At 47.5% G+C, this 19,554-nt stretch overlaps 3 protein-coding genes across 4 annotated transcripts in view; 1 reads left to right on the top strand and 2 right to left on the bottom strand.

Moving 5' to 3' along the window:
- Positions 1-8,620, bottom strand: part of Gtf2h3 (general transcription factor IIH subunit 3) — a 16,237-nt gene extending 7,617 nt beyond the window's left edge. The window contains exons 1-5 of the mRNA XM_021163466.2: positions 8,557-8,620; positions 5,240-5,319; positions 3,772-3,878; positions 3,510-3,676; positions 176-238 (exon numbers count right to left, since the gene is read on the bottom strand). Of these exons, the coding sequence (XP_021019125.1) occupies positions 176-238; positions 3,510-3,676; positions 3,772-3,878; positions 5,240-5,319; positions 8,557-8,569 (430 nt within the window). The 5' untranslated portion in view covers positions 8,570-8,620. The remainder of the gene's footprint in view (positions 1-175; positions 239-3,509; positions 3,677-3,771; positions 3,879-5,239; positions 5,320-8,556) is intronic.
- A 61-nt stretch (positions 8,621-8,681) lies between these two features.
- On the top strand, positions 8,682-17,595 carry Eif2b1 (eukaryotic translation initiation factor 2B subunit alpha). Of its 2 annotated transcripts, XM_021162910.1 has the most exons (9): positions 8,682-8,757; positions 9,222-9,323; positions 10,841-10,977; positions 11,079-11,195; positions 13,229-13,341; positions 14,198-14,266; positions 14,804-14,879; positions 16,339-16,464; positions 16,870-17,580. In XM_021162910.1, exons 1-9 carry the CDS (start codon positions 8,745-8,747, stop codon positions 17,032-17,034), a joined length of 918 nt encoding a protein of 305 aa, XP_021018569.1. In that variant the 5' UTR covers positions 8,682-8,744; the 3' UTR covers positions 17,035-17,580. The 2 variants fall into 2 exon arrangements, with proteins under 2 accessions (XP_021018569.1, XP_021018570.1); XM_021162911.2 differs by lacking the exon at positions 9,222-9,323 and having other exon boundaries at positions 16,870-17,595.
- Positions 17,258-19,554, bottom strand: part of Ddx55 (DEAD-box helicase 55) — a 19,758-nt gene continuing 17,461 nt past the window's right edge. The window contains exon 13 of the mRNA XM_021163389.2: positions 17,258-17,271. Within this exon, the coding sequence (XP_021019048.2) occupies positions 17,258-17,271 (14 nt within the window). The remainder of the gene's footprint in view (positions 17,272-19,554) is intronic.

The following is a 19,554-nucleotide window of genomic DNA, read 5'->3' as shown; positions in this document are numbered from 1 at the left end:
AAAAAAAAAAAAAAAAGCAAGGCTGAGAGTGATAACACATGAAATCAGGTGTGGGCAGAGCCTGGTTGCCCTCTGAGTCCTGTGAACGCTGCAGAATTGGGTCTAGGAGAAACCACCAGCTAACTAACACCTTGCCCACGAAAGACTTCTTTGGAACACACTAGCACAAGGATACAGCACAGAGCTTTGGCCAGGGATCCTGCCAGTAGTGTCTCCGTATGCTGGCCCTTGATGTCACCTGCGAAAGTTACAGAGCACAAAAGGGGGAAATGAAGCCATTTAGAAACTCAAGTATTCACGAATGAATCAAAAGATGAGATGTTCAACGTGGATCTGACACCACAGAAACTAGTAATCAGTAAACACAAGTAAGCAACTCTGCGCCTGTTCGGAATACCTCGGGCTCTCTTTAGGGGAAGGAGCGGCAGAGATGGGAGTTGGTACTTAAAGGATGAGGAAGGACTGAGAGGTGATAAGAGGTTAAGAGCACTGGCTGCTCTTCCAGAGAATCCCGGTTCAAGGTCCAGCACCCACATGGTGGTTCACACTGTCTGTAACTCCAGTTCCAGGGGATCTGATGCCCTCTTCTGGCCTCCACAAGAACCAGGCACACACATAGTGGGTGCGCAGTCACACATGGTGGCAAAACAGCCACACACATGAAGCAAAATAAATTAATCTAAATAGTAAAAAATAAAACATGGCACTTAATTTCGGAGAGGAAGGTTCTAGAGTGGCCCAGAACAGTGTATACACACCTAACACTACTGATCTGTACTCTCAAAAAAAAAAAAAAGGTTAAAAATGGAGTTGAGTGTGGTGGTGCACACCTTTAATCTCACCATGCTGGAGGCAGAGGCAGGCAGATCTCTGTGAGTTTGAGGCCAGCCTGGTCTACACTGCAAGCCAGGGCTACACAGAGAGATTCTGTCTCAAGAAAAATGTACTGCTTTGGAACTGAATTTTTTGCAGAGGCCCAAAAAAGAGCATTGGATCGCCTGGAGTGGAGTCAGAGGAGGAGATGAGCCTCCCTACGTGGGTGCCATGAACCAAACTTGGATCCTCTGCAATAGCAACAGTGCTCTTAACCCCTCAGCCATCTCTCCATCCCTACAACTCAATTACTTTTTATAAGCTTACAGCTATGTGCCCAGCACCATCACCGGAGGGCATGGCACTTTGAATGGGAAGGGCCACCACAAGCACATACATTCAAATGCTTGGTCCTCCCCAGTTGGTGGAATTGTTTGGAAAGGAAGTAGGAGGTGTGGCCTTGTTGAAGGAGGCGTGTCACTGGCGTGTCACTGAGGATGAACTTTTGAGGTTTTAAAAACTCAGACCTTAAGCTGGGCAGTGGTGGCGCACACCTTTAATCCCAGCACCAGGGAGGCAGAGGCAGGCGGATTTCTGAGTTGGAGGCCAGCCTGGTCTACAGAGTGAGTTCCAGGACAGCCAGGGCTACACAGAGAAACCTTGTCTCGAAGAAAAAAAAAAAAGAATGGGATGTTGGAGCCATGGTGGCCAAAGAAAATAAAGTGAGGCCTGATAGACAGACCAAAGGATGGAAAAATAGAGATGTCTAAGCTTAAAGTCTGAGATTGCATCATACTGTGAAATGTTGCCACCTAAATGATAAAGGGCATGGACAGGAGGGATGGCCAGGTGTTATCCACAAGTACTGTACCTGCAGAAGACACAGGTTTGGTTCCTGGCACTCACATCAGGCACACTGCACACACACATTTAACCTTTATTTTTTAAGATTTATTTTATATGCAGGAGAAGTGCATCTGGTGCCCACGGAGGTCAGCAGGGTGATCAGATCACCTAGAGCTGGAATTACAGATGTCAGTAAGCTGTCCCGAGTGCTGAGTACTGAACCTGGGTCCTCTGAAGAGCAGCCAGTGCCACAGAGCTCTAGCGCCAACCCCTCGAAACATACATTTTTCTTAAATTTTTAATCTTCAAAATAGAGATTAATAAATTTAGTATTAAAAGTAAAAATAGCCGGGCAGTGGTGACGCATGCCTTTAATCCCAGCACATGGGAGGCAGAGGCAGGAGGATTTCTGAGTTTGAGGCCAGTCTGGTCTACAGAGTGAGTTCCAGGACAGCCAGGGCTATACAGAGAAACCCTGTCTCGAAAAACCAAAAAAAAAAAAAAAAAAAAAAAGTAAAAATAAATAAAGGAAGGTAAGCATCCATGGAAGATTCAAGATGTATTTTAAGGAACAAGCTAAGGGACAACCCAGACAAAACAAACAAACAAACAAACACCAAAGAAGAGCCAGGGATGTGGTACTTCCCAGACTGATGTAATCCCAGACTTTAACTTGGGAGACTGAGGCAGGAGGACTACAAGTTCAAGATCAGCCTGGGCTACTTAGGGAGGACCTATCTAAATAAAAGCAAACAAAAACTCAAGCAAGACTGAAAAAGAATAGTCCAAAACCAAGAGAAGAAAAGCTGGCTAACAGTGTGTCTTCACCAGGCGGTGATGGTGCACACCTTTAATCCCAGCACTCAGGAGGCAGAGGCAGGCGGATTTCTGAGTTCGAGGCCAGCCTGGTTTACAGAGTAAGTTCCCGGACAGCCAGGGCTATACAGAGAAACCCTGTCTCGAAAAAACAAGAAAAAAACAAAAAACAAAAAAAACAGTATGTCTTCCTGAGAAGCCAGAGTGGCCTAGAGCCAAGCAGGGTTAACACATATTTATCTTACTAACTAAATATCACAGAGATGGGAGGGAGTAAACCTATGGGAGGGAGTGAAAAGAGAAATGTGGCTAGCATCTGCAGCCTTAAATCTTTGAGCTTAAAGCCTCCATGGCCCCCAAATCAATGCTATTTCAAAGGAAAAACAGTCTACAACATGTAACACATCCGTAAGGTTCAGTGACCATAGTGGAAGAGGCTTGGGGCAAAAAGACCATAAGAGCCAGGGTTCAAGAGGACCTGGCAAAACTGTGTTCTCTGACATGGCAGGAAGCTGTGCTCAGAAACTCACAGCAGCTGTGGCTGCCGGCATAAGCCCTATACAAGATCAAGCTAGTTAAAATTTCAGCCTGGAGTGCGGAGGAACCCTTGAGCCTCCACCCCTAGCTGAGGAGCCATTAACAGCTGACAGAGGGGTGTGGCAGTTGGCTTTAAGGATGTGGTCCCCTAGGTCAACAGTGCTCCAATAAATGGCCCTATATCCATGAGGACAGCACACACCTCTGCCTTCCTACTGCTGAGATTAAAGGCATCTATTACTATGGCCAGAGCATTTTTTATAAAAAGACACAAAGCTGGGAGGCATGTAGAGAGGAGATGAGATGTAGGGAGGAGATGCAGGGAGGAGATGGGAGTGGATCTAGGGGTTAGGGAGAAGAATGGGATTGGTGAATATCATCAAAACACAAGGCATACATGTATGAAATTCTTAAAGAATTCATAAGAATCTTCATTTTAAAAACATACAACAATTCCAACCACATGGCGACAGCAGTGACAATAGCCAGGCTCTTACTCTTGGTCATCAGATCCTTGATCTCCTCGGCGATCACCTCGTTTGCGGCTGTCAACAGCTCGTATTTCCCATCTTTACTCCCAGAGGGGTTACAGTCGGGGAGGGCACTGCCAGTGTCTCCGAAGAAGTCTCCAAGTCTGCCGTTCTTCCCCGGGTATAAGAACCGGCTGAGGGGGTAGGAAAAGATCCTCTGAGTAACCAGAAGGTGCTCTACCCATGCATGCAACTGTTAAAGGACTGAAAAGCAGCCTCTGGCCCCTACCTTTCCTGAATGTGACTGGCGATGACAGCCAGCTGGTTGGAGCGGTTCATGAACAGGTGAGAATTCGCCAGCACCATCACTGCATCCATGCATTTGGATAAAGTAAACTGACAGACACGAGAGGAACATGTCAGCTCCCACACAACCCCATCAGCCCTCAGGGAGGCATCATTGAAAGAAAAATTAGCTATTACTTAGCATTATTTACTTATCATACGCTGTGGTGTGTGTACGAAAGGGTCTTGCTACATGGCCCCGGGCAGTCTGGTGTCAAGTAGCAGCAAGTGTCGCTACCTTCCCATGTCGGTACCTTCCCCTGTCGCTACCTTCCCGGTGTCGGTACACCTGTCCTTCTGTGCAGATGCTCGATGACATCTGACAAGGATTCCCTGCTAAAAATCTGCTCAGCTTTTCTTTTCCTAAACCCAAGGCAAAGAAGCTGAGAGGAGGCCTTCTTCCCCTCACGGACAGAGTCATTTACAGATTAGAACCTTACCTATCATATACTAGCATGGTGGGGCCACATGAGTAAACTTGGAAGCCTTGAACTTAGGAGACAGAGGCAGCCAGACCAGAAGTTCAAGGCCAGCACAATCCTGCTTTTCCACACACATTGACAAAAAAAAAAAAAAAGAATGTTAAAAAAAAAAGGATAGGGCTGGATGGAGAGATATCTCAGTGGTTAATAGCACTGACTGCTCTTCTAAAGATCCTGAGTTCAATTCCCAGCAACCACATGGTGGCTCACAACCATCGGTAATGAGATCTGATGCTCTCTTCTGGTGTGTCTGAAGACAGCTACAGTGTAGTCATATACATAAAAATAAATCTTTTAAGGAAAAAAAAAAAGATAAGGTTGTCTCAAAACTCCAAAGACCAGATCTGGTGGGATGGTTCAATGGTTAAGGGTGCTTCCCACAATGCCTGATTCCCTGAATCAATTCCCAGGGCCCACATGGTTAAAGCAAAGAACTGACGACACCCAAAAGTTGTCCACTGACTTTTACAAGTGCTGTGGCATACTGTACCTTTCTCCCAAGTAAATAAATAACAAAAGATGCCCATTTATATAATAAATAACTGTTAGGCAAGGCAAAACTGACAGGAGGCAGTCAATGGCTGCCAGCAGGTGAAGGACGGAAGCAGGAGTGAGGGTCAATGGGTGTGAGGACTTTGCATGCTGAAAGAAACACTCCAAGAAGGAACTGTGAGGCCAGTTATGCAACTTCCCCGTGTGGTCTAATTGGCTGCCTTTATGAACCCACAGCTTTCCTTTCTGACAGTGTCTCTAGCCCAGACTGGCCAAAGATGAGCTTGACCTCTGGCAATCTGCCTGCTTCCACCAGAGTGCTAGGACTGGATGAGGGCCACCAAGCTCAGTTTGTAAAGACTCAATCCTGGGGCCAGTGGGTGGGATACAGGCATACTGAAGTTAAGGAGAACCCTTCAAAGGCTCAAGCCTTCTTACCTGAGATTCCTTTAACGCTTGCTTTCCCCACCAAATTGGGTTGGTGTCAACTATGATCACCAGAAGGTTCAACTCATCTTCTGCAAACAGTAACAAGAGCAATGTTTAAAATGTCAGCCTTGCTAAACTGAAGTAAAGTTAGCATTCCCGACGAGCTGACGAATCAGCCACAGGTCTGCTGACGGTCATCATCCTCAAGATCGATCGTGACATCACAGAAAAGGCCAAGTTTGTGTGGAGATTAAGTCACAGGGCTGAGGACACAGCTGAACGAGTGCTTGTCTAGTACTGGGGAAGCCCTGGGTTTGATATCTGGTATCTCATTTTTAAAAGGAAAACCAAGGAGGGGGGTGGAGATGGCTTACTAGGAAAAGATCTATAGCTAAGTCTGAGGTGCTGAGTTCAATTCCTGGGAGGCACATGGTTAGGGGAGACCTGACTCAACAAAGGTACCCAGTAACACACACACCGTTAAGGGAAAGAAAAAAGACTAATTTCAAAGACTGGGAATGATAGTGTATTGGTGTGTTGTCTTTAATCCCAACACTTGGAAGGCAGAGGCAGATGGATCTCTGTACGTTCAAAACCAATCTGGTGCAGCTAGTTCCATGCCGAGAAGGGTTAAGAAGCTGGGGAAGTCTCACTCAGCTCTCAGCGGTCCGACATGAGAAGTGAGCTGAGCATGGGCACGCTAACCCTCTGCTCCTGACATAATGAACACTTAATCCAAAGGCATTCACATGTTAAAGGACTGGTAGGAATCGCCAGCAGTAGGATTTCAGGCAGGAGAATAGGGACTCATGAGGAGCTGGGGTCTAAGTTCAACCCATCATAAACAGCCAAGGCAGTTGTGATTAAAAATTTTTTATTTATTATTTTATTTCTATAGCCCAGGCTGACCTCTAACTCCTTGTGTAGCTAAGGATGGCATTAGACTTCTGATCCTCTTGTCTCTACCTCCCAAGTGCTAGCTTACACCATGTCTGGTTGTAAGCAGTGTTGGGGACCAAATCAGGCCTCTGTGAATGGCAGGCAAGGATTCTATTATATTGCTACATCACCAGCCTAGGGACCGACTTTTAAAAATACCCAAAAAGGGGGAAGTAATTCTTTTATGAACAGAAGTTTTTACCATGCAAAGGAATTAGGCCACTATCCAGACTGACAGACACAACTAAACAGGCTAAGTAACACAAGCACTCAACACACACCCATGCTAGATGTATGAAGACCAGCGAGCTGATGGAGATGCTTTGAAGAACCGACACTTAATTCAGTTTGGTGCTGGACATTGTACATAGACACTTGTACATGCTCTGCCACCAAACTACATCCTTAGGGCTTTCTTATTAAAAAAAAAAAATTAGCTGTCTTTTATATGCATGAGTGCTTTCACTGTGGCTGTATTCACATTCACAAAGTGCCCTCAGAGGTGGAAAGATGGTGCCATATCCCCTGAATAGCTCTGCTACTGTCTGCATGTTGGACTGAACCAGGGTTCTTAACCACTGAGTCATCACTCCAGGAAGCATAACCCTTTAAAATAGGATCTCAATAAACTGCCCAGGCTGGCATTGAACTTGGAAACCTCATACCTCTCGAGTATCTGGGATTACAGGCATCTGACACTATACCCAGCCACGAGCCTATAGTTCAAACGGACAGAGCAATCCTGCCAGTGCCTGCTGTCATGAAAAGCCTGGATGCTCATGTAATAGTACAAGGCAGTGCCCAATTTACTGTCTCCTCCATTCCCTCACACAGCTCCTTCATCAGGATCAGTGCCCCCACCTCCGGCTTCTACAGAACCAAATCCTTACTCTTCCTTCCTTGCTAATACCAAGACTGGGAAAGAAAACAAGGTGTAGCCTGTCAGTAACATACTCATGAAATTTCCTTGAGTGTCTACCTCACTACTTGACAAGCAGCGCCAGACCTGCCTTTCTCCTAGAGGTGTGAGAAATGGCTATGGCTGCTACTCTTGCTGCCACAATCCATTTTTCACACAGTATGCATTTCACAAAGTGATGCTTCTAATGTTGTCAACCAAGTAAGTAATTCTGGGACCGTGCAAAGGCTCGGCTGGTAAAGGTCCTTGCTGCCAAGCCTGATGACCTGTGTTCAACGCCTAAGACCCACACAGTAAATGAGAGAAGATTCCCACAAGTTGTCTCTGACTTCCACACCAAATAAGTGAATACAAGGCAACAATCTTTGAGGTACCAATGAAAATTGTAACTAGGGCAGGACAGTGGTGGCACATGCCTTTGATGCAAGCACTTGGGAGGCAGAGATGGGTCAATTTCTGAGTTGGAGGCCAGCCTGGCCTACAGAGTGAAATCAGGACAGCCAGGGCTATACAGAGAAACCCATTTAAAACACACACACACACACACAGGGACGGGGTGGGGGGAGAACACCTGTAACTAGGGGCTAGAGAGATGACTCAGTGGTTAAGAGCACTGACTGTTTGGCTGGTGAACCCAGGTTCAATTCCCAGCACCCACATGGCAGCTCATAACTCCAGTTTTAGGGAATCCAAAATCTTCACACAGACACACATGTAAGCAAAACACCAATGCACATAAAATGATTTTAAAACTGTAACTAGTAGTTCACTGTATGACTAAGAGCTTCCCACTTTCCCTCTATCCTCTTCCTTCCCCAGGATGTTTGTACATAAAGTGAACTTCACAATGTCGCTCACACCAAAGTTCTAGTATCTTCACTTTGCCTGGACTCCTTATGAAAGACAGTCCTTAGTTGCCACACACTGTCTTCACAGCCCTGGTCACCTCTTAGAATGAACTTCACTCGCCCACTTGTCTCTCGACCATAAGGCACCACACGCCCTAAACTTCCCTGTGTCGAGTTCTGTGCTGTACTTCCCAGTTTGGAAAAGAATGTCGAATAACACAGGGGGGTAATCCCATTATGTCCTGAATGACACATTGGGCCAGCATCAGCACGCCTATATCCCAGAACTCGGATAAGGCTAAAGGAGGAGAGAGCATCTGCATAAAAATTAGGGTTGGGGAGGAAGCTCAATTGGTAGAATGCCTACTGAGCATGCACAAATATCTGAGCACCACAGAAAAATCCAGCTTGATCGTGCACGTCCGTAATTCCAGCAATCTAAAGGAGACTGGAGGATGAAGGGTTCAAGGCATCACAGCGAGTTCTCCGTGAGAAACGTCCTCAAAAACAAAATTGCTAAGTGAATGAATAAACGAATGAATGAATACACTGGCTGTTCCTCTAGAGACCAAAAGTGTCCCTCCCGCCCGGCTCCGCGTTTCGATCCCGGCCACCCTCACCGTCCGCGGCCATGGCTTCCCTACGCCTCCGTGAAGCACGGCCCACAGACCAAGGCGCACTCGATTTCCGGCGCCGACGAGTAACGCCACGCACCCCGGAGACGACGGAACTGACGCGCGAGAAGGGCGACAAGCTGTCAGGCCGTGCTTTGCTGCTGGCGCCTTGCGGGAAGTCGCTCGAGGAAGCCATGGAGGACGGTGGTGAGTGTGTCAACAGAGCGGCGGGGACAGACGGTCCGCGGCCTCCGCATTGGCAGCCTGAGCTCCGGGCGAATGCTTTTAGTTTAAAAGTGAACTGTAAACATTTATGTCTGTGCACATGCGCAGACTCGATTGGCGAACACTGCTCAAAAGGCTGCAGGCGACATAGATGAAGTGGATGAGCGGAGTCCTTAGAATACTACTAGCCTCTGGTCTTAGTCCCTGAATTTTATGCCTTGTGCACCAATAGCTTTTTTTAAAATATGGAAGAAGCTATGTCCCTGCCAACAGTAAGGAGGTATCGTCTCTACCCCTACCAACATTTGGCCCCTTTAACTTTAAAGGCTGCTTTTTAAAATGTATTTGCCTCTTATTCTTAAGGTCAGCAGTTGTTACCAAACTCTCTGGCCTCTTCCTGCTAAGTTCACGTGAATATCCCTTTTGTTCCCCCCCTCTCTCCTTAGAGTTAATTGAATACTTTAAGTCTCAGATGAAAGGAGATCCTAACATGGCCTCAGCGGTGGCTGCCATCCAGACTTTGCTGGAATTCTTAAAGAGAGATAAAGGTGAGAAGGGTCAGCCCCGAACAGTCTGGGCCTTGGAAGGTCTTAAGATGACTCTTAGGAGTGTGAACAGGCAGATCTGTATACAGTCTCAAGGCCAACCTCTGTGTCCATGGCAGACTTGAGGGCCTGTAGGGAAACCCTTGGGTTATCACCGAAAGGATTTCCATCCACCTACAAAATATGGCCTGATGCAAGAGGCAGCAATACAGCCTTAAATTAAAGGCTTATATGAGAGCAATAATTTAGCTTTATAGATGCGTACCAAGCTCCTAGCTTATCCTCAGTTCTGTGCAGTGTTGTAATGTTCCGGAATAAATTCTGGTATCTATTCATTGAGACCTACTGAGTATAAGTCTTAAGATCCTGGGCATAACATGGCCTTTTTTTTTTTTTAAGATTTTTATTTATTTATTTATTATAAGTAAGTACACTGTAGCTGTCTTCAGACGCACCAGAAGAGGGTGTCAGATTCCATTATGGGTGGTTGTGAGCCACCATGTGGTTGCTGGGATTTGAACTCAGGACCTTCAGAAGAGCAATCAGTGCTCTTACCTGCTGAGCCATCTCACCTGCCCAACATGGCCTCTTATACTTACAAAATATGGGCCTTTTTTGTTCTCATGGGATGGCCAAGAGGAGAATTTCTCTAGCACAGCCTCGCATATCTTCCTGGCATACATACATTCAGATACCTTGGAGCCTGCAGATCTGTCTCACAGATCTCATCTGCCCCTGCTAAGTAATGACCTGCCATGTTGTCACTTGCTGCAGATCCCTGCTGGCCTCTTTGACCTTTACTTTCTGGTTTTTCTTTATTAGCGTGTGCATGAGTGTGGGTGCACATGAGGACAGCTATTGGGAGTTTCTTCTTTCTTTACTCGGGTCACCAGGCCGGCACCACAAAGCAGTTTGCCCACTTTGCCATTTGGTCTTCTTAGTTTTTTTGTTTTTGTTTTTTTTAAACCAAGTGTGTCCCTTTCTTAGGCCTTGGTATTCCTGACATCTACACAGGAGCTGTCCTCACTGGTCTTCACATGTCTGAGTCCTTCGTCAAGTCTTGGTTTCTGTGACGCAAGAGGCCAGCCTCGCAAAGGCGCTTTACCTTACATGTCATACTGCCTTTTCCTGTCATTGTTCCAGTTTGTAATGTGTCTGTCTCTTTCTGTGCTGATTTATTGCTCCATGAGAACAGAGCCCTCTCTCATGTAGTGGCTGGCACAGAGAAGCATCCAGTGTTCTTTGAAAGAGTGGATGCGCTGGGCGTGGTGGCTCACGCCTTTAATCCCAGCACTCGGGAGGCAGAGGCAGGCGGATTTCTGAGTTCGAGGCCAGCCTGATCTACAGAGTGAGTTCCAGGACAGCCAGGNTCTACAGAGTGAGTTCCAGGACAGCCAGGGCTACACAAAAAAACCCCTGCCCAAAAAAAAAAAAAAAAAAAAACCAAAGTGTGGGTGAAGCGCAGACCAGCAAGGGTGGTGACGCTAAATGAACATCACTCCCCTGCTTCACCATTGCAGGAGAAACACTCCAGGGCCTGAGAGCAAATCTCACCTATGCCATAAAAACCCTCTGTGGTGTGGACTCCTCAGTGGCCGTGTCATCTGGTGGGGAGCTCTTCCTTCGCTTCATCAGCCTCACCTCGTTGGAATACTCTGTAAGCCCCACCCTCCCCAGGACCCTTCTCTGTGTGCAGATGCTGTGCGCTCTGCTGGCGGCTCCCTTCCCCCTCCCTTCACGTGGCTCTTCCCTTCCCAGGACTACTCCAAATGTAAGAAGATCATGATTGAGAGAGGAGAGCTGTTCCTGAGAAGAATATCCCTGTCAAGAAATAAGATTGCCAATCTGTGTCATACGTTCATCAAAGACGGGGCCGTGAGTAGTCGCCTCTTTCGTGCTGCTAGAATCAAGAGCTTTGGGGTCACGCTGCTGGGCCTGGAATGCTGGCTCTGTCACCTACTGCTGGGACGGTGGACAGTCACTTCTCTGTCCTGAATTTTTCTTGTGTGTTAAGGGCGGCAGCTCCCAGGCTGGGTGAGGGGTGACTGAGACGCTCTGTAGTGTGCACACTGTCAATACAGACATTATAGAGGCTCATCGTTGGGAATGGGGAGAACATGAGACCAGCATGCGTGAGTCTTGGTATAATAGGCTTTTTACTTTTATGTGGGGCTGGAGGGTAAAACAAGGACTTCTAACCTGCTAGACATGCTCTACCACTGAGCTACGCCCATAACCTCTTGTTTTTTTGTTTTTCTTGGGTTTTTGTTTTTTTTTTTTTTTTCCTGAGACAGGGTTTCTCTGTGTAGCCCTGGCTGTCCTGGAACTCACTCTGTAGACCAGGCTGGCCTCGAACTCAGAAACCCGCCTGCTTCTGCCTCCTGGGTGCTGGGATTAAAGACGTGAGCCACCACACCCGGCCCATAGCTCTCAGTAAGCTATTTTTCTAAGGGTTTTTGAATCACGTGTCTTTTGTATGTGTTTGTGTGAGTACGCCTACGTGTCACAGTGAATGTGTGGAGGTCTGAGGAATTGGTTCGTTCCACTGTGTAGGATCAGGGCATCACACTCAGGCCATCGGGCTTGGTGACAAGCACCTTTACGCACTGACCCATTTCGCTTGCTCTGACTTTTATGATTGAGTTTATGGCCCTCTAAGCTGAAGTGAGTCTGCGCAGACTAGCTGTTACTGTGGTCACTGCCAAGCACCTTCAAGCCAGCCTTGGCACTGGGTGGAACTGTCCTATTTACAACTACGACCTGTCCCTAATTAAATGAGACTCAGCCAGTCTCCAGCTTATCCACTCCTCCAGGTGATAAACCCTGCTTTCTCTGTCACCTGCCTGCGGTTGCTACCCTTGTGTTCATGGTCTGGGCCCCCAGATCCTCACAAACCAGCTTCAGCACATGCTGTCTAAGATGGCTCCTCTGAGGAAACTGGCTCTTGGAGGCAGTGTGCCCTCAGCCACCCAGACCACGCCTGTGTTCACTCACATCCTGACTCTCAGAGCTCACCCTGCCTTTTACTGCGCTTCTTACCTTTGAAGTATGCTATTAAATACATGAGAGGTTGTGTAAATGGTGGTGTCACAGACCTAGCCATTGGAGGCCTGGCCACGACCCTCTTCTCCTTGGCTCACAGAATGTGGCTGTAGTGTGGCTTTCTCACCTACCACCCACAGCAGCCTGCCCTTAACCTTTCAACTGGGTTCAAAGCAGAGCTACAGGATCTCAAAGCTGCAGGCAGGTCACCCGTGGGCTTGCTAAATGCCTTGGGTCTGAGGTGAGGCCTGAGCCCCCATGGTTCTAGTGAGCAGTTATGACAGCCACGTCTACTGCATTCTTAGAGCATAGGCCATGTGAGTCCATAGCCATCACCTGCACCATAGATGGCTGTACTTACTGCACTGTGCTTGTCAGTTTGAAAAACTTGTTAGCTCCCCTTGTGTCTAGTGACTAGATTTTTTACTTCTAGAAAAATGGGTGGCTGCATTAGTGGGACATATGACAAGAAGAGGCACCTAGGGCCTGGTTCTCTTGGCCTTCCACTGTCAGTGGCCTCATCAGACCACTCTTACTACCTACCCTTCTTGGCAGCTGTAGGCTCAAGTATGCAAGCTCTTTATCTTATGGCTAGGGAAGCCAACCCATGGGCCTCCAGATGTACTGGCTTATGTGCCTTTGGGTTCTGCTGGGGAGATCTGTGCCCTACTTTTGGGGGCAGAAATGTTGAAAAGTTCAAGCTCAGTGGGCTTGAAATTCAGTGTACTGTTATGTCACCCTTCTGATCATGGTTGGTTGTAGAACACTGGCGCTTCACCTGACAGGAGGAGTCATGGCAGTGCAGACAGGGTGGGCAGTGGCTGGCAGGCAGCTTGCCCCTCTGATGGAGGTTTCTTGTTCCATAGAGGATTTTGACTCATGCCTACTCCAGAGTTGTCTTAAGAGTCCTGGAAGAAGCCGCGGCGGCCAAGAAACGGTTCAGTGTGTATATCACAGAGTCGCAGCCTGACTTATCTGGGCAAGTATCTCGCCGCTGGCCAGGGAGTCAACATTGCCTTGGACCCGTTCATGACTATTCCCGCCCCTTAGATAGAGGAAAGACCCTGTGGGCTCCAGGGGCACAGTGCCGGCTGTGGTGGTTTTGTTTCCAGTTTTGAGGGTTTTTTTAAGGGTTTTCCCTTAGGTAGTTACGTCAGAGGAACAGCAGGACACTAAATGAAAGAATTGGTGATTAACAGCCCCATCTCCTGAAAAGCAAACTTTGTTCTGTTTTCCTCTGGTTGAGGGACGTGAACCCTGACTGCCCAGGCTTGTCAGGCACTCTGGAGCTCCTCCTCCGGCTGAGCGGGTTTGAGACAGGGCTTCTCCTTGTTGCCTTGACTGTCCTGAAAGATTGATTTATTTTATGTGCATTGGTGTTTTGCCTGGATGGATGGATAGATAGATATAAATATCTCTATCTGTGTGAGGGTGTTGGGTCCCCTGGAACCGGAGTTACAGACCATGGTAGTGCCATGTGGGGGCTGGAAATTAAACCTGGGTTCTCTGGAAGAGTGGCCCATGCTCTTAACTACTGAGCCATCTCTAGCCCCCAACTCCACAACCACCTGTAATTTCTAGGGGATCCTATTCCCTCTTCTGGCCTCAGGCAGCAAGCATTCACGGAGTGCACAGACATACATGCGAATCACTATTCACATAAAATAAAAACATCTATGTCTAAAAAGAAGAATTAAAGAACTTTGGTTCCTGTGTGCTTGGTCCAGAGTCAGCATCTGCCCCTTGAGCCACTGAGGTTGCAGGACATCTTTGTCTAAATCATGGTCATCATGCATCACTGGGACCTCACTGTCATGTTTTCATGTCACCTTCAGTAAGAAAATGGCCAAAGCCCTCTCCCACCTCAACGTCCCTGTCACTGTGGTGCTGGATGCTGCTGTCGGGTAAGTGACTCTTACTGTGTCCCTGCATTGCTGGCTCCAAGCAGAGTTTGAATCCCATCCATAAAATCTGACTGGGTAGCATCTCTCCTCTTACAGTAAGCAGCACAGAAGACAGGCTGCTGGGGTCTTGTTTCTGAGATAGACTCTTATAGCCCAGACTGGCCCAGAACTCACAGTCCTTCCTCAGAGTGCCAGGGTTGCTTGCAATGAACCTCAGCCTGGCTGCTCATGTTTTCCGAGTAAAAGGCTATGGTCAGCAGTTAGGTGATCGCTGTGCTGTGTCCGCATACCTGGCTGTGCAGTGGCTCACTGGGAGCATCTTCCAAGTTGGGTCATCGGTGTGTGTGACCCACAAACGAATAGTAGTCCTTTGAAAAGAAAGCTCACTATTGAGGTGGTTAGGGGTTCTTGGATAAGCATCTTCAGTAGTACTGTCTTAAACAGTAAACTGTTACACACCTAGTATCCCAGCACTGGAGCAGAGGCAGAGGACTCTGAATACCAGGCCAACCAAGTATTTCTTTTCTGTTTCCTCAGCTATATCATGGAGAAAGCAGATCTTGTCATAGTTGGTGCTGAAGGAGTGGTAGAGAACGGAGGCATTATTAATAAGGTAGGTACTGTCATACTGTTCCCAGAAGCCCCTACAGCCTGAGCAAGACCTTGTCAGCTTTCTTCTTTGGAGGCTGATCTTGGTGAATTTAGTCAGTAACATGTATACACAATAGGTGCTTTTGTTTGGATATGTAATTTGAGACCAGGTATTATGTAGCTCAGGATAGCCTCAAATTGTCTCAAACTCCTGTCTGTGCCTCCCAAGTACTGAGATCATAGGGATGACCATCACACCCAGGCAAACTGGATTCAGCTTGGAATTGAGTGTCTCTGGTTTTGTTTCCATTTGATTGAGGCCTTCCATCCCCAGGGTTTATTACATTTTCTCTGTCACTTACCTTGGAAACTATGACAAATGTCATAATCATATTAAGCTGTGCATGCACGGTCATAAGTCTCAGGTTCACTGGCATTCGGCACACTCACACCATGCTATTGCCAGTGTTTACAAAGCTTTCTATTTGTCCCAGATGGCCTTTTCCCATGTCCCCGGTCACCTTTGTTCTGCTCTGTCCTGATTTTTCCAGGCCAGGGAACCACAAATAAGTAGATTTACATGACACTTATGATTTTGAGCTTGACAAACTTCACTGGCCCCACTGTAGCATGTGTCATTGCTGCGTGCTTTCAAGCACAGTACCGTTCCATTATAACACGACCATTTGCCCATGTTCACCTGTAGTGGACACTTGGATTTTTCTACTGTTGGCTGTGGTGCAGGGTGTAACTGTAGACACTGGTCCATAGTGTCTGAGGCCCCCAAATATGGAAAGTGCTGGCTTATCTTAGACTGCACGTACTTTTTCTAACTGGTGATGCTGGCATCTTTTCATGTGCTTTGGGAACATTTATCTTGGAAGAAAATTTGTTTTCTTTCTTAAAAGGTCATCTTTGAAGGCTGGGAATACAGCTTAGCCTGTCTAGTACACTGAAACCCTTAGTTCAAGCCCCAGCACTGAATAGACTAGGCCTGGTGGAACTCAATCCCAACACTAGGTGGTGTGGAGGCAGGAGGATCAGAAGTTCAAAGACATACTCGAGTGCAAGGCCAGCATAAAATACATTAAGACCTTGCCTTTTAAAAAGCAACAGTTCGGGCTGGTGAGATGGTTCAGTGAGTAAGAGCAGCCGACTGCTCTTCCGAAGGTCTGGAGTTCAAATCCCAGCAACCACATGGTGGCTCACAACCATCCATAACGAGATCTGACTCCCTCTTCTGGAGTGTCTGAAGACAGCTACAGTGTATTTACATATAAATAAATAAAACACTGGCTGCTCTTCCATCTGCTTTGGATTGATTCCCAACACTAAGATACCATCAGACAATCATTAGTAACTCCAGTTCCCAGGGAATCAGACAACAGTTCTGATCACCACGCTAAGATTAAACTTACTCTGTGCCTCCTGTTTTACTGAGCTATGTAAGCTCACCCTGTCCATCTTCCCTGACTTCTCAGATTGGAACCAACCAGATGGCCGTGTGTGCCAAAGCTCAGAACAAGCCCTTCTATGTGGTTGCAGAAAGCTTCAAGTTCGTACGCCTCTTTCCACTCAACCAGGAGGACGTCCCAGATAAGTTTAAGGTAAGTTTTATGTATTTGACAGGGGTCTTTGACTCTACCCAGAAAGTTGCTCCCTTCCCATTGCTGTTTCCTGCAGCTTTTCTGGTGTAGAGATGGGAGCTGAGCACAATCTCACTCACATAGCACCCTGCTGAGAGCCTGGTGGCAGAACCCGTTTCCTCATCCCATCTCTGCTGGTTTTTACAAACCATGTGACCTTGGCCAGGCACTTCCATTGTGGCCTCCTCTCTCCTGTGGGATGGGAAGGTATCCTGGACATGCTGTCCCTGCCAGCCTGCTACACAGCCAGTGTCCTGACCCAGGGGTAGTCCTGGCAAGAGCTCATTTACAGCTCAAGCCAGGGCCTCAGCAGTGCAGAGCCTGGATACGGGGCCAATCTAGCTAACCACGTTCTTTCCTCCTCAGTACAAGGCAGACACTCTCAAGTCTGTGCAGACTGGGCAGGATCTCAAAGAGGAACACCCATGGGTGGACTACACCTCCCCATCCCTCATCACCCTGCTGTTTACGGACCTGGGTGTGTTGACGCCATCTGCTGTAAGCGATGAGCTCATCAAGCTGTACCTATGAGCTGAGTCCCTCCTGCCAATGTGCAGGAAGCACGCTCTGTGCAGGATGAGCAGCCTCTCCACGCCAGCCAGCCATGGGCCGAAAATGAACCCGACATCAGACGTCCTGAAGAATCCTTGGACTTCTGCTCTGTCACATCTGAAGCTGTTCCCAGTTCTAGAACCAAGCTGAGGCGCCCTTATGGTTTTCAGAAACTCAGTCTCAGAAAGGACAACTGAGGAGATTACAGCTGCAATCCTGAGGAAAGATGGCACACGAGCAGAGACCCCCTTCTCATACCACACTCAGACGGCTGAGTACAAACCTTATGGTGCCTCACAAGACAGCAAACACTGGCTGACTACGTCTGGCTTCGGGGCTCTCCTCAGCAGCCCAAGCCAGACAGGAGAAATATCAATGCAGGAACCATTCATGTGCCACTGCGCACAGAATGTTGTCTATACAAAATGGGAGTTTACTTTACACATGGTTAGAACCCAAACAGCTTTTTAAAGTTAAATGTGGAAACAAATCAGGATCTTTTTAAATAAATTATATGAACAATTTCGATATGGTATTGCCTCATATAAGTTGACACAGATCAGAAACAGTGCAAGCACAATTGGGCAGACCCATTAACAAGAAAAGGCCTAGCCGCACTTCTCAGGGTAGGATCCCCTTTCTGGTTTCAATAAACCACCACCAGAGCCTGTTCTAAAATACTCTCAACCCCAATCTGACACCAGCCTGTGGCCCCAGAACACAGGAGGCTAAGGCAGGAGGATCAGTCTGAAATCATCCTGGACTACATAGTTGTCTTCGTTAGGGTTTCATTCCTGTGTAGAGACACCAAGACCAAGGCAACTTTTTTTTGTTTTGTTTTGTTTTTCGAGACAGGGTTTCTCTGTGTAGCCCTGGCTGTCTTGGCACTCACTTTGTAGACCAGGCTGGCCTCGAACTCAGAAATCCNTGCGCCACCACGCCCGGCTTCCAAGGCAACTTTTAATTTTTGTTTTTCGAGTCAGAGTTTCTCTTATAGCCCTGGCTGTCCTGGAACTCACTCTGTAGACCAGGCTAGCCTCAAACTCAGAGAGATCCACCTGCCTCTGTCTCCTGAGTGCTGGGATTTAAGGTGTGTACCAGGAGGTCCAGGCTATGTGAACTTTTATATCAATTTGAGAGAGGAAAAGGGGTGGGGGGGGTTGGCACACAGCTCCAGGCTGTCAATTCCACCATCCCTGTGACGGTGAAGTCCTTGCAGATGCAATGTGAGGGCAGCTGTGTGCTTGTCACAGAGGTCTCTAGGCGCTGGGAAGACAGTGGATGCTGGCTGCGATGTCACTGAGGAAAAAAGGCCTCCTGGGTCACACAGGTGAGGGTGGAGGACCATGAGAGGAAGTGGCATGAAGTCAGGGCTCCCAGGAGGATGCTACTGGCCCTCTCGATAGCCCTTTCAGAAACATCTACTATGTCAACAGTGGGCTAGGATTCTTCCAGTCAGAAGCCCCCCAGGCATTCTCAACTCAGACCTGTGCCCACAGATGAACACCATTCGTGATTTAAAAAAAAAGTGTTGGGTTTTTCTTGGTTGGCTGGTTTGGTTTGATTTAACTTGGTTATTCTTTTAAGAGAGGAAAAAGAACATGAAGTTTGATGGGGAGGTGAGGAGAACCTGGGAGGAACTGAAGGAGAAAAAAATGATAATATATGTATGAAATTTCTTTTTTTGTTTTTTGAGACAGGGTTTCTCTGTGCAGTCCTGCCTGTCCCGGAACTCACTCTATAGACCAGGCTGGCCTCAATCTCAGAAATCCCCCTGCCTCTGCCTCCCTGGTGCTGGGATTAAAGGTGTGCACCATCACTGCCTGGCCAAGGCAACTCTTACAAAGACCAACACTGAATTGGGGCTGGCTAAGAGTTGCGGAGATTTAGGCTACTGGGGTGGGAAGCACGGTAGTATTCCAGGCAGATGTGGGGCTGGAGAAGCCCAGACTTCTTCATCCTGACCCAAAAGCAGCCAGGAGGCTTTCTCCCATACACTGGGTGGCGCTTGAGCCTAGGAAACCTCAAAGCCTGCCTCCACCATGACACATTTCCTACAAGGCCACATCTAATAGTGCCACTTCCTATGGACCAAGTATATGCAAACCGCTACAATAGTGTAGCCCTATTACAATGAAAAGAGAGGAGGGAAAAAAAAAAACTGCACACAGGCCCCTCTGCCTCTGTGGGTGCTCTAGGTAGGGCTGCAAAGGATATGCTACATTTGGGGGGAACAGACAAGGAGATGTCAAGTGCCTGGGAATAAATGCTTAGAAACTTTACAAGGCCTAAAATCAAGTATACTTCCTTATCTGTCTTTTTTTTTTTTTTAAAGATTTATTTATTTATTATATGTAAGTACACTAGCTGTCTTCAGACACTCCAGAAGAGGGCACCAGATCTCGTTACGGATGGTTGTTAGCCACCATGTGGTTGCTGGGATTTGAACTCTGGACCTTTGGAAGAGCAGTCGGGTGCTCTTACCCACTGAACCTTCTC

Source organism: Mus caroli, chromosome 5, assembly GCF_900094665.2.
Source record: "Mus caroli chromosome 5, CAROLI_EIJ_v1.1, whole genome shotgun sequence".
Taxonomy (NCBI): Eukaryota; Metazoa; Chordata; class Mammalia; order Rodentia; family Muridae; genus Mus; species Mus caroli.
This window is presented reverse-complemented; position numbering and strand designations above follow the sequence as displayed.

What these genes read in the sequence shown, in the direction of transcription:
- Eif2b1 (XM_021162910.1), top strand. An exon ending in CGTTCATCAAAGACGGGGCC is followed by an intron (nt 11,196 to 13,228) that starts GTGAGTAGTCGC and finishes CTTGTTCCATAG; the next exon opens with AGGATTTTGACTCATGCCTA. An exon ending in ACGTCCCAGATAAGTTTAAG is followed by an intron (nt 16,465 to 16,869) that starts GTAAGTTTTATG and finishes TTTCCTCCTCAG; the next exon opens with TACAAGGCAGACACTCTCAA.